The sequence below is a fragment of the Diuraphis noxia genome, unplaced genomic scaffold (genome assembly GCF_037042655.1).
Source record: "Diuraphis noxia isolate RWA-SAM2 unplaced genomic scaffold, SU_Dnox_SAM2 contig0005, whole genome shotgun sequence".
In the NCBI taxonomy this organism is placed as follows: Eukaryota; Metazoa; Arthropoda; class Insecta; order Hemiptera; family Aphididae; genus Diuraphis; species Diuraphis noxia.
In genome coordinates, this window is record NW_028301715.1 from 22957429 (window position 1) to 22971096 (window position 13668).

The window sequence follows — 13668 nt, forward strand, 5'->3', positions numbered from 1 at the left end:
CAGGCGCAGTACTGGGTCAGTATCGACTGATACTGGTGCGCTACTGGCAGCCAGTACTGGCCATGTACTGGCGTATGTCTGGGATGATAACGCTATTGCCTATTCCAGTATTGGATTTTTAGTACTGAGCCAGTACTGGTATTTGGTTAAGGTGCAGTACTGACTTTAACTGGTACCAGTATATAAATAAATAATTGGTATATATAATTATATAATTATGTTATATATTATATTATATTATTATATTAATTTATAAATTTATATAATTGTACCAGTAGAGTATATGAGCTCATACAAGGGGAGAGATGGTATAAATTGCAACATATTTGCAAGATATCCTGAGGAGTTCTGCATCACAAAAAAAAACATATAACCACTAATAATAATTACAATGAACTTAGTAAACTTTATTCATTATTTTTTAAATAAAAATAATAAAAATTATTGTTTAGTACTAATCAAAAGTAATATGTTCTTGGGTTTCAGAACTGCGTTTTGTATCAAGTCTCTCCCTCTTTCCACCATCTCTATCCTTGGCGCCAGAAAACCAACGGCTAAGTTGACTAGAAATTTCTTTATTGTCAACATTTGTTAATTTGGTGGAGACCACTTCTAAAATTAAAATATAAATATGAATTATTGCTGAATTTTTTTTGAAAAAAAAAATAAATGGTTAAATACCGACCAAGTAAATATTTGTAGGTTTCTGTCGCAGAAAAATTCAATTTTCTTACACCGTTTGTTTCTCTCCCAAAGGCAGTGTAGAGTAATTGTACATCTTTGGTAATAATTCTAGGAATTAATGCTGTAAAAACTTCTGACACTTTTGTTGTTTTCTTAATATTATACACCATATAAAATTTCTGAAAGATTAAATAATAGTTGATAATAATAAATATTTTATATCAACTCAGGAATAATTCTTACCAGTTTTTTTAATAATTCAATATTAGTTTTTAATTGTTCATCAAAGGAAAGAAAGTCTTCTAAATTAGTTTTTGGCAAATCAATTATGGTCTCTTCTTGCAATAATCTATCAATATCTGCTGTAGTAGAATTCATGTGGAAAATAGCCCTAGTCATTTTTGCTTCCTCTCTTACTCGGTACTCTATGCTCCTGCATATGCTCTTTACTGCAGAATCAATATCTGATTTGGTTGCAGCTTCTTTAGCTGAAATAGATAAAATTAATACATAAATATATGTATATTAATTATATCCTAGTTTTGACTAAACTTAAAAGTTTAAGTGTAAAATGAATTAAAATCTAATAAATATGTTTGTATAACATACTCATATATTTACTATTGCAGCTACATGTTGCGCAATGCTGATTTGACATTCTTTTACCTTCAACAAACAATTAATATTTTTAAATATTATTTATAGAAAATTGTACACATCCTCAACAAAAATTACATTTTAAAAAATTTACCTATTATATTTAATCAAAGAAATTACCATTTATTGTTTTTTCTTCATTGGCTGTAGTTTTTAATCTTTTAAAAGAAAAAGAGGTTTTTGAATGTACTAACTTTTTTTTCTTTTTATTAGACACTTCAGAGATATCAGATGATTCAGATGTTGGTACATCAGACTGTGAATAACTAGCATCTGATTCACCTGAAATAAAATAATCAAACAGAATTTAAAATACATTTTGAAAAGCACAATTATTTAATCAATGAAATTACCGTTTATTGTTTTTTCTTCATTGGCTGTAGTTTTTAATCTTTTAAAAGAAAAAGAATTTTTTGGATGTACTAACTTTTTATTCTTTTTATTAAACACTTCAGAGGCATCAGACGATTCAGATGTTATCACAAACATTGAAGCATCATTGCCTGTAATAGTTAACATTGACATATTAAACTAAACTTATTTTATGTTTTCATAATTATGTTTAAATGATCACCTTTGACTTTATGTATTCCAGTTGTAGAGTATGATTTACTAAAAGAAGGGATGTCTTTTAGAGACATTCCAAGCTGTTCTCCACTTAGTTTGTTTGGTTTACTTTCGCCTTCAGAGCTATTTCCTTCTTCAATGGTACTACTCTGTATGACAGTATCAGAGAATGCTTTTTGCATATACTTGACACCTTGATCATAATTCCCTGAAATTTTTAACTTTAATAAATAACAATATACAATATTATTGAATATGATTAATAATCATTGATTATATCATAATATATTATTCACATTTTTTTTGTGAATAGTATTATTTACTTATGTACATTGTAAATTGTTGTGTATCTATTTAATAGGTACAGTTTACAAATACTTACGGGCTTCTTTCATTAGTGTAATTTCAAAGCTTTTCCATGAAATCTTGTGGATAGATGACATTTTGCTCATTTGGTCTATTTTGCTATATTCATTTTTATTAGGATATTTGCAGTATAATTTTTCATCTTCAATAAAGGTCCATGATATTGGTATTAAGTCTATGGTAGTTTTATCGCATTTTTTAATTTTATTAAATTTTACTAAAACATGGGTTGTTTCTTTTTTAAAGTCCATGGCTGTAAAAATATTACAATGATTATATCTTCATCTATTTTTATTAAGTGTATGTAATTTATTTAATATTAGGTACATTATGTATAGGTATTTAGAGTAAGCTTAGATTATTATCATTAAAATTAAAATTTTATAATTATAAATAATTATATTATTATAAAGAATTGTTATGAATTATGAAGTAATGTCACTGCATAGCTATGATTTCCATTTTCAAAGAAAACACATTTTTTTTAAATATTATCAATAGAAATAATTCTTTTTTTATTGCTTAATCTACCCAATTTCATAATTCCAACTTCTGAAGATTTGCAAGGGAATTTGAAAGCATCAGTGACAGTCTTGTATACATATCCATGTAATAAAATACGATTTTGTTTTCTTTGAATTCTTGCAATACTAAAAACATCACTAGAATCCAATTTTACAATGTTGTTTGGTTGAGTAGTATTCAATTCAAGCCCCCGTAGAATTATGCTTTTTAAATCTTTTTTTCTTTTATGAGTTAGGTCAGGGTTGATTATAAGGAACTTTTTCTTGTTTATAGCATTGTTCATCATCATCTTTGGACATGCCTTTTGCTCGGAGATTCTTCTTACTAACTGTGCTAGAGGCTTATTTCTACCACTAATCATTCGTTTGATTTTTCCAAGAAAATTTTCAAAAGGGAATGCGGATATTGCAGACAAAGGCATATTAGTGTATTCTACATCATCTGCTATATGAATCAAATTATGGCTATTCATAATTTGTGAACTAGATCCATAAAATGAAGGAAGAAGTTCAAAAAATTTTCTCAGTAAATCCCTAGCATAATTTGTATTTTCAACACATAATTCAGGATCATTTAAAATTCTACATGCAACTACCAACAGTAAAAAATGATTGTACATTTTTTTGTTTAGAATTTTACATAGTACCAGAGCCCCACAATAGTTTAAAAAAAATCTAAACTGTGTGGCTTTCCAGTGAGTAAATGAATCTAAGTCTAATTTTTTCCTTTGAAATTCTTTTGATACATGTCTTGTAAATATTTTTAAAATTGAATTGAAATGCTTTATTTTGTTTTGGGAAAGTTTACATTTACGATTAACTCGCATTTTGGCTCCAAGAAGTTGTTGCAAAATCCATTTCATCACACCAAGATAAAGTAGGTGCATTGAGTCCAAGAAAACAGAATTTACTGGGTCAAAGTCTGGAATATCTAGTAGCAATGACCTTCCATCTAAATGGTGCTCACGTTGCCGTTGTTTTATAAAACTTCTTTTTGTCCGAAGCCTTGAATTTATGCTGGGATACACTCTTTTATGGTTTATCGTCTTGCCCCTTGTCTCACAACGCTCACATGAGTAAAACCCACCATGGCCTTTACATTTCTTGATGAATGCTCTTGCTGGGGTATCACAGGAAAATCCAATAATTTCTATTTTAAACATTTTTTGTCGAATATTTAAACCGTTTTTAACTAAATAACTTACTTCTTGAACAAAGTCTTTTATAAAATCGTTAATATTTTTAGGTTTAGAATCACCACTGTAAACTGCTACAATAAATGGTTTTGTGTCATATTTGTCATGCACAATAAGTCCCAAGTTTGGCCAAAATTGTTGACTTGAACTATTGTACAATGGTAAGCCATCAATATTAAATAATAAACGTATGGTATTTTCAGTATACTCATCAGAGATTATACCTTTCAATCCTTCTTCAATTCCAAAATATACATATGACCCATTTGTGTTTTTTAAACTTGTCATTACTTGAATGTTTTCATTAGACTTGGTTTGTAGCAAGCTTGTTGCTGATTTAGGTAGATCATGATTTTCAGACCGCAATATATCAAGCAAATTATCAATTAACTCAACCGTCATATTGCTTCTGAATCGTACAACAAAGTTTTGTAATTTATCACGAAGGCTTGGTACCGGGCTTGGTACTGAAGAAGATAATATATTGTAATCATCACTACTGTCTGAGTTTGATGAATTCTGAGAAGATGATAAAGAAGAAGAATATTTATAATCAAGTGGATTGTAATCTGGTGATCTATTTAAGTAGTCTATAGATGAATCTGTTAGGTAAGATAAATCATAATTATCTTCAATTCTTGTTGGAAGTCTTATATTCTGAGATTCATTCAACACATTTCTAACAATACCAACTTCTAAAGGTGAATCTGAATTTTTAAGTTCAATATCTTGTGTTTGAGTAATTGATCTTGATACCTCTGCCTCGATTTCAGTAGATCGTTGAAATGTTCGATGTTTTTTCAAACGATAATATGCAGTACTCATTTTTGATTGCTTATATTAAATTAATAAATTGGAAAGTTCATCACAAACTGAATAACATAAACATCAGAATAGTTTAAATAAAAAAATACCTATTATTAATATTTTTATAATTTTTGAACAAATAATATATAATTTATTTAGATAATGCAGTAGGTTTTTAGGTACGAGGTACCTATATTATAGCTCTGTATATAGTTAAATTAAATTATTTTTATATTTAGTTTATAGTTTCTTATTAAAATGTATTAATGAAAGTAGGTATACATACAATTACAGTAATGAAACACCTAATAGGTAAATTGCACCTCTCAAACAAGACTACCACAACTAAAAATTCATCAATAATTATATCATATATGATGATGATATTATAAATTATGTATTAAAAAATTAAGAATGTGGGAAAAAATAAACGACCAGCCAAACTATCAACATAGCCACATAGATAAAGACAAAGTCTGATGCATAAATTGTTTGTATCCAAAAAAGACCTTATGTAATAATTTAAAACACTGCCATAATTTGATTTATGGCACAAAAATGTACATAGATTAAACTCACTGGCTCACTGTTATATTTTTAAGAGAGCATTTCATAATATTTGATGAAGACTTATTGTTAATTATGTTAGCAAGTATTTAAATTTTTAATTTTGAACACATAAGTAAAAAACACTTTAAAACATCTTAAATTTAAACTTCAAATCGCTTTTTCTCAAAACTTTAAAATTTGTGTTGTGGCATTCTTGTTTTAGATGTGTAATATTAGATACAAGTGCCTAAATTTTTATTACTACTTGATAAGTATAGTATTACTAAATAATAGAATACATAATTTGGGTCTAAGGACTGAGTTAAATATAAATTTGTCCTAAAAATGACTTTAATTTCATAAAATTTACATTTATAACTAGGTAGGTAATAGATACTTTTTGTATCATACATTTTTCAGTTTTCTTTTATAGGTACCCACTTAATGTTTCATCAATTTATTCAAAGACCACAATTAAAAATATTTAATAATTAATATATAAAATTATAATAATACGGTTTTATATTATTAAAAATAATTAATTATTAAAATTTAAAACTATAATTATTTTAAATTTATTAAAATTAAAATTTAAAAATAACCATTTTAATTACACTTAAATTAATAATATTAATTAAAAAAATAACTAAGAAAACTATAATTATAAATATATATATATATAATATATACCTAATAATAATAGCAAATCAGTGGCGTATATGGGAATTATTTTCACTATGGGCCAATTTACCCCCACCATAGTTACAACTAAAAATTTTTTAGGGAACTGGTGGTTTTAATTATGACATAAATGATACAAATATAGGAATTTAAACGTATTAATATATATTTATTATTAAATAAGATATATAATAAATTAAGCATTTTTCTAAAGTAGGTAGACTTAAACATTTTTTGACTTAATATTATGTAAAATTCATTTTTCTATTTTTTTTTCAAATAAAAATATTAACGATTTCCTCAACATTTAGAAGTATGTTACGATTGTTATATGCCCACACTATAGACTATAGAGACGTTTGTTTTACAGAATATAATAACGCCTGTATGTAGTAGGCGTCTTATCTTAGTTATTTTGCTTTTGCGCGACAAGACGATAGTATCAGTCCTGTCGGCAGTTTAGTCTGAAACTCGACTCATTCGAGCTGAGTAGTGTGCTTGCTTATAGTATAAATTACATGTCAATTTAAAAACTAATAAAGTATATAATATCAATCATCATTTAAATCTAAAACGTGTGTTCTTTTATTAATAAATTATTTAATAACATTTGATTATCACCCACTACACAGAGAACGGTTTCAACAAATTGTCGTCTTCGGATACAACCGGAGACACAATATAAAATATAACGGGACATCACAGGCGTACGCGGTGGCGTTCATAACATTGGTGGCAGCGGTGGGATTCGAACCCACGCCTCCGAAGAGACTGGTGAGTTCAACAAGGGATCCAGATAGTCTGTCAAAGAAGTCAATTATTATGCAGTCCGGAGTAATAACAAAGACCGTCATACTGTAAGTAAAAAAAAAAAAAAAGAAAAAAGATAATAATAATAAAATATAAATATTTTTATGTTATAATAATATTATTATCACTAACTTGAATAATAGAATAAAATTTATTTTTTTATTTTTTTTTATTATTAACCTACTGACATAGTAACATAATTGTAATTTTTTTTTATTATTATTATCGTTTTGTTTTGTTTTTATTATACATTATAATAACAAATTGACACTTTTAATGTATGTCTACTCAATCAAGTAGTGGTAATAGTAGCACTGATAGGAGTCCAGATACATCTACAGTAAATAAAGATTATAATACTCCTATACCAAATAACTTTGACAATAATTTAATATATACTGGCCCAAATACTAGGTCGCGAACACACCAAAATAAAAGATACCATAGGAAATCTAGAAGTGTAGAATCATTATTCTCGGATACTAGAGGTAATATTTCAACTTCAGTACCTTCGGATCAAATAGGTGAAGATAACCCACCAAAACAATTAAATAAAAATACCGAACTACTAGGTTTAAAAATTTTGGGGGTGGATAATTCGTGTACCATTTCCAAAATGAACAATACAGTTCTTTCATTAGAAACAGCCATTAAATTGGTTCCTTTTTTCAATGGTGAAGATTCAGCTGATATCTATCCTTATCTTAGCGCATGTGATTTCGTAATGTCTAATGTCGATAACAATATAAAGCCAGTTTTGTTACAAGCTATTCGTACAAAATTAAGTAAAAAAGCTTTTGCGATAACTCAACATCGCGATGTAGAAGATTGGGCAGGACTTAAACATTTACTCGAATCAAATTTTTGTGCTAAACGTACACCAGGGTATCTACAACTTGAACTTACATCAACAAGACAGTCTCAAGGAGAGTCAATTCATGAATATTCTACAAAGGTTGAAAACCTACTCAATGAATTATGTAATGTGAGCACAAAGGGAAAACCAACCACAGATGCCACAGCAATACGTACATATATAAAAGAAATTACATTAACGACGTACGTAGAAGGATTATTACCTCATTTAAGAACAGTGATTAAATCAAGAAACTTTGAAACACTGGAAGATGCAATGAAGGCAAGTCTTGAAGAGCAGAAAATTTACCAATCATCAAAAGAGACTCAACGAATACTTAAAGGAGGAAACCAAGGCAAAAATAACAATCAAAAGTATTGCGAAATTTGCAATCGTAATAACCATTTTACAAATCAATGTAGATATGGAAATCGCAGTCAAGATACTGGCCAGCAAAAGTTTCAATCAAAAGTACATTCAAATCCAAATAATAAAGATGTGAAAAAGATAACATGTACTTATTGTAATAAACCGGGACACTCCGAAGATGTATGTTACAAAAAGAAAAAAACAAATAAATCCAATGGACAGTTTTCGGGAAACGGGCCAAGACCGAATGGCTCGGGCAACCAATCGGTCAAAGCATTAAAAACAATAGCCTTAAACCTGCAAGAACCTTGTCATTCAGAATCAAATTAATTGATAATCATGCTTTATATAAAATTCCACAATGTACAAAAGAGATCGTAAAACTACTTGTAGACACAGGGGCCGATCTTAATTTAATAAAACTAGATGCTCTTCACGATGATGTTCAAGTATCAGACACAAAAATATTCATGTTACAGGGGATAAATGATCAAACGGTTAAGACTATGGGATTTACAATGTTGACAGTCATAAATGGAAATCAATCTTCCGAAAGTGAATTTCATGTAGTTCCGACAAATTTTCCAATTATAGGCGATGGTATTTTGGGGAAACCATTTTTAATGGAGAATCAAATTGTCATTGACGTAGGAAAAGGGGAAATTACATCAACATTAGATGACGTCACAACTATTCCAGCTAGATGTGAAACAATTATTCCAGTAGATGTGTCAGATCTACAAATTCAAGAACATCAGAGCATACTAGTTTACGCTCAAAATATAAATAATGAAATAATATGTGGAAATATATTAAATAAAGTAAAAAATCATCAGATTAGTGATGAAAATATCAAAATTATATTGGAAAATCAAATTTTAAATCTAAAATTAATATATAACCAATATGCTTTAGAAATAGAAAAAATTATTCAAATCTTACATTCGGCTATGTATGGGAAGTTACACCCTTTAGTACTATCATCAAATCAATTGCTAGATGAAATTAAATTGATAAAATTAAATCTTTCACCTGACTTAAACATTCCTGTAAAATTAGATGTATCTGGTATGTCTGAACTGTATAGAATAATGCAAACTACAATCGTTAGAAGTAATGATTTAATTATATTCATCAATACGATTCCCTTAGTATTAAGTAACATGTATAAACTATATAATGTTCTACCAAACCCAGTATATTTAGAAAATAATAGATTTATGTTTATACAACCTAGATTTAAGTTTATAGCCATAACTATTGATCAGGAATATTTTATTAACTTAAGCGAAAACGATGTTAGTTTGTGTACTGATACAAACCGTTTTAAAATTTGTAAAAACTTTTTAGCCAAAAGGGTAGTGACATCAAACGAATGTGAAATAAATTTAATTTCTTATTCAGATATAACAGAATTAACAGATTTTTGTAAAATAAAATACACTTCATTTAAACATGGGATTTTTCATAAGCTCATGTCATCAAATTCGTGGATTTTCACGGTAAAACACCAAAATTTAGTTTTAACGTGTTCCAATAAAGATTCAATTACAGAAGTATTAACTGGATCAGGTATATTATCCCTAAGCGAACAATGTTCAGCAATTTCAGGAGGTTATCGCATGATTCCGTTTAGAACTATTTATTCAGAATTAAAATCAGACTTCATACCAACTATGAATTTGACTCAATATATACATAATGTTAACACAATAAAAGAATTTGTAGCCCCAGAAGTGGTATTTTCAAAGTATAAAGATGATAATGAAGTCACTATCCCAAAAGATAATTTATATTATAAGCAATCTTCAATTTATATAAATTATTATGTTATTGGTTTAATTATACTATGTTGTTTACTAACAATTATTCTGTCAATTATAATAATAAGAAAAATATTTAATTTTAAGAAAATTAAAAATGCCAATGTAAACCAACCGAGTTCGACGGAACAAAATGAAGTAGAACTTAAAATAAGAAAAGGAAAATCATTACCCAAAATAATTGTTTAAAAGTAGGATAATGATCTTCCGTCTAACCCGGGGGGTGTTATATGCCCACACTATAGACTATAGAGACGTTTGTTTTACAGAATATAATAACGCCTGTATGTAGTAGGCGTCTTATCTTAGTTATTTTGCTTTTGCGCGACAAGACGATAGTATCAGTCCTGTCGGCAGTTTAGTCTGAAACTCGACTCATTCGAGCTGAGTAGTGTGCTTGCTTATAGTATAAATTACATGTCAATTTAAAAACTAATAAAGTATATAATATCAATCATCATTTAAATCTAAAACGTGTGTTCTTTTATTAATAAATTATTTAATAACATTTGATTATCACCCACTACACAGAGAACGGTTTCAACAAATTGTCGTCTTCGGATACAACCGGAGACACAATATAAAATATAACGGGACATCACAGGCGTACGCGGTGGCGTTCATAACACGATGAACAGACTACAGGTGGGCCATGGTATCATAAAAATATATAATTATACTAAAATGTTTTAATTGAACATGATATACCTACATATGAAATTTCATTTCACTATGGGCCCGGGCTTAGGGGGCCTCCCCCCTATATACGCCACTGATAGCAATAATAAATGTTGTTTGCCAGGTACCTATTACTTATATAATATGATATATAGCGTAGGTATAGTAAACCCATTTTTTTGAATTCAGTTCTTGTTGATTATTAACAAATAACAACTAGCATTTCACGTTATACCTACATTTATAAAAATGTATTTTATGTTTAGTGTACTATGTCAGTAGGTAAGTAGGTATTTATATAAATCTAAGCAATAATTTACAATCCAACTATAATAATGTATTAGGTACCTATGTATATATATCTACTTATATACTAAACAGTTAAAATATAATAGGTACCTATTTCAGTTGTCCATGTCTATTTGTTTGGCCAAGATCGATTATCATGAGGCTTGTTATTATTAAAGCTAAAGTCTACTATAATATTATTATTTATTAAAATATTATGAAACAATACTTACCGAAAATGTTTAATATAATCAGGCGTTGTGTCACACAGATTAACGTTTATACTTTATAGAAACTTAAACAACTTAACACAAGTGTAAACTTTTAACTGAATATATACTATAAAACGTTTAATAAATAAATATATAATAAAATCACGGTCGTATTATACATTTATACCACATGGATGTAACAAACATACAGTTTTCGATGCCGTTGTCACTATTGTCGTTGTGACGATATTATGACGATGTGTATTATATAACACGATGACGGGCGGCGGCGTTCGTTGTCTGTGCGGGTCTTGCCGTTAAACGGTTTTCCCAACTATTAAGTGATAAACACACCACAAATAACAAAATAATAGTATTTATTTATAGGTACAGTCGAGCCGTGATAACTAATTAACTTGTGTTTTATTCCCCTAGATATATACCGTGTGTTCAATTTTAAAGGTAACAGGAAATATTTCGATCGTGTGACCTTGAATTTGATTCGGGGTTTTTATACTGCATATAGGACTTATAAATACATATTTTTTTAATAAATTCAAATTTTTAATTTTTTTTTATCAGCGCATGCGCAGTAAAATAAAAATTTCTTAAATAGCAACCACTACTTTGGAGACCGGATTTCGATTTCTTTATTTTTTCTGAACAACTTTGATCTTTACAGTTTGTTGATATCTTCAAAATTGCCATTTTTATGACGGTCGGAAGTTTTAAAATAGTTAATTCGTAAATATCGCATTTTTCAACGGTCTATCTTAATACTATTAAAAACAAATTAAGATAATAGTAGTAGATAATTTAGTAGTTTTAATAAAAATAAACTGTTATAATAATACCTATAAATACCTATAAATTAAGATAGACCGTTGAAAAATGCGATATTTACGAATTAACTATTTTAAAACTTCCGACCGTCATAAAAATGGCAATTTTGAAGATATCAACAAACTGTAAAGATCAAAGTTGTTCAGAAAAAATAAAGAAATCGAAATCCGGTCTCCAAAGTAGTGGTTGCTATTTAAGAAATTTTTATTTTACTGCGCATGCGCTGATAAAAAAAAATTAAAAATTTGAATTTATTAAAAAAATATGTATTTATAAGTCCTATATGCAGTATAAAAACCCCGAATCAAATTCAAGGTCACACGATCGAAATATTTCCTGTTACCTTTAAAATTGAACACACGGTATTTGTTCAATTTTAACCTCGAGTAATTTTTTGACTACAGCTTTTGAATATAATATTGCTAATTAAATTAAAAATATGTAATCATCATCAAGTTTTTAAATACTTCATTATGAATATCAGCAATGATTTGAGTTGGTATATACAATAGCCAAACTATATTCCAACATTATAATTTATAACTCGGTATTATTTATTTTTGGCAAACAAGGAAATACACTAAAGAGACATGTCAAAATCAAACTAATTAATATACATATAATAAATATTTTAGTAAAATACATTTAAATACTCAGGTTATTTTTCGTAATATTATATTATATTGTATACAACGTTGTATGGCATTGATACAACTTAAATCCAATTTTGATTTATCTAGAATCTAGATGCATAATAATTACCAATTAGATCAAAAATGTTTGACATTGCCAACCTACCTATATCCAACACATTTACCAATACATAAATGCTTAATCAAAGATTGAATATAATAATGATACTTGAAAGTAGATATTATAGAAAACAAATATCGAATAGGTACCTATAGTTAATAAAAGAAAAAATAATAGTAATACATTTTCAAATATAATTAAAGACAAAAGTATTACCTGCTAAGTTATTACCATAAGAAGATTAGCGGGAGAGTTCAAGTCGTTCAAGATATAATTGTTTGTTGAAAAAAGTGGATAAAAAGGTTTTGGATCTCTATTTATAGTATTGACTATAGAGGCTATTAATTTTAAAACTAATTAATAATTCTCTATCGTTGATAGCTTAATATACATTTATTAAGTTGCTTAAATTTCAAACAGCATGATATATTAAAAATAATTTAAATTTTAAAAGTCTTAATAATTTACAAATAAAAATTTCTGATCTCAAAATGTTGACGCCCACGCCCAAAAATGTTAGAGCTCAGGGCAGTTGCCTCTCTTAAATACGGACTTTCGACCCTTGCTCGAAATTGAAACGGAGTCCGTAATATGACAGTACTCCGCCAACGTTGGCACAACTACGACAAAAACTAGGTGGCCCTTGCTCGAAATCAAAACAGAGCCCGTAATATGCCAGTATTCCGCCAACGTTGGCACAACTACGACAAAAACTAGGTGGCCCTTGCTCGAAATTGAAACAGAGCCCGTAATATGACAGTACTCCGCCAACGTTGGCACAACTACGACAAAAACTAGGTGGCCCTTGCTCGAAATCGAAACAGAGCCCGTAATATGCCAGTATTCCGCCAACGTTGGCACAACTACGAGAAACAATGGCTGGCCATTACTAGAATATTGATCGGAGCCCGTAATATGTCAGTACTAGATCAGTACTTAACTACCAGTGCTGTTTGTCCAGTACCAGTGCAGTACTGTCTAAACTTGTGGCCAGTACTATGCCTG

General features: G+C 28.6%; 2 protein-coding genes across 3 annotated transcripts; both read right to left on the reverse strand.

Moving 5' to 3' along the window:
* Positions 1–386: 386 nt before the first annotated feature.
* Positions 387–11470, reverse strand: LOC149055085 (uncharacterized). 2 transcript variants are annotated; one of them, XM_089229370.1, is made up of 9 exons: positions 11089–11470; positions 2291–2527; positions 1916–2116; positions 1695–1844; positions 1462–1623; positions 1294–1350; positions 928–1172; positions 686–863; positions 387–612 (listed from the first exon to the last, which is right to left on the reverse strand). In XM_089229370.1, exons 2-9 carry the CDS (start codon positions 2523–2525, stop codon positions 455–457), a joined length of 1386 nt encoding a protein of 461 aa, XP_089085496.1. In that variant the 5' UTR covers positions 2526–2527; positions 11089–11470; the 3' UTR covers positions 387–454. The 2 variants fall into 2 exon arrangements, with proteins under 2 accessions (XP_089085496.1, XP_089085497.1); XM_089229371.1 differs by lacking the exon at positions 11089–11470 and having other exon boundaries at positions 2291–2666.
* On the reverse strand, positions 2711–5769 carry LOC149055086 (uncharacterized). The gene has a single exon (XM_089229369.1). The coding sequence runs from the start codon at positions 4817–4819 to the stop codon at positions 2759–2761; it is 2061 nt and encodes a 686-aa protein (XP_089085495.1). The 5' UTR covers positions 4820–5769; the 3' UTR covers positions 2711–2758.
* Positions 11471–13668: the final 2198 nt, after the last annotated feature.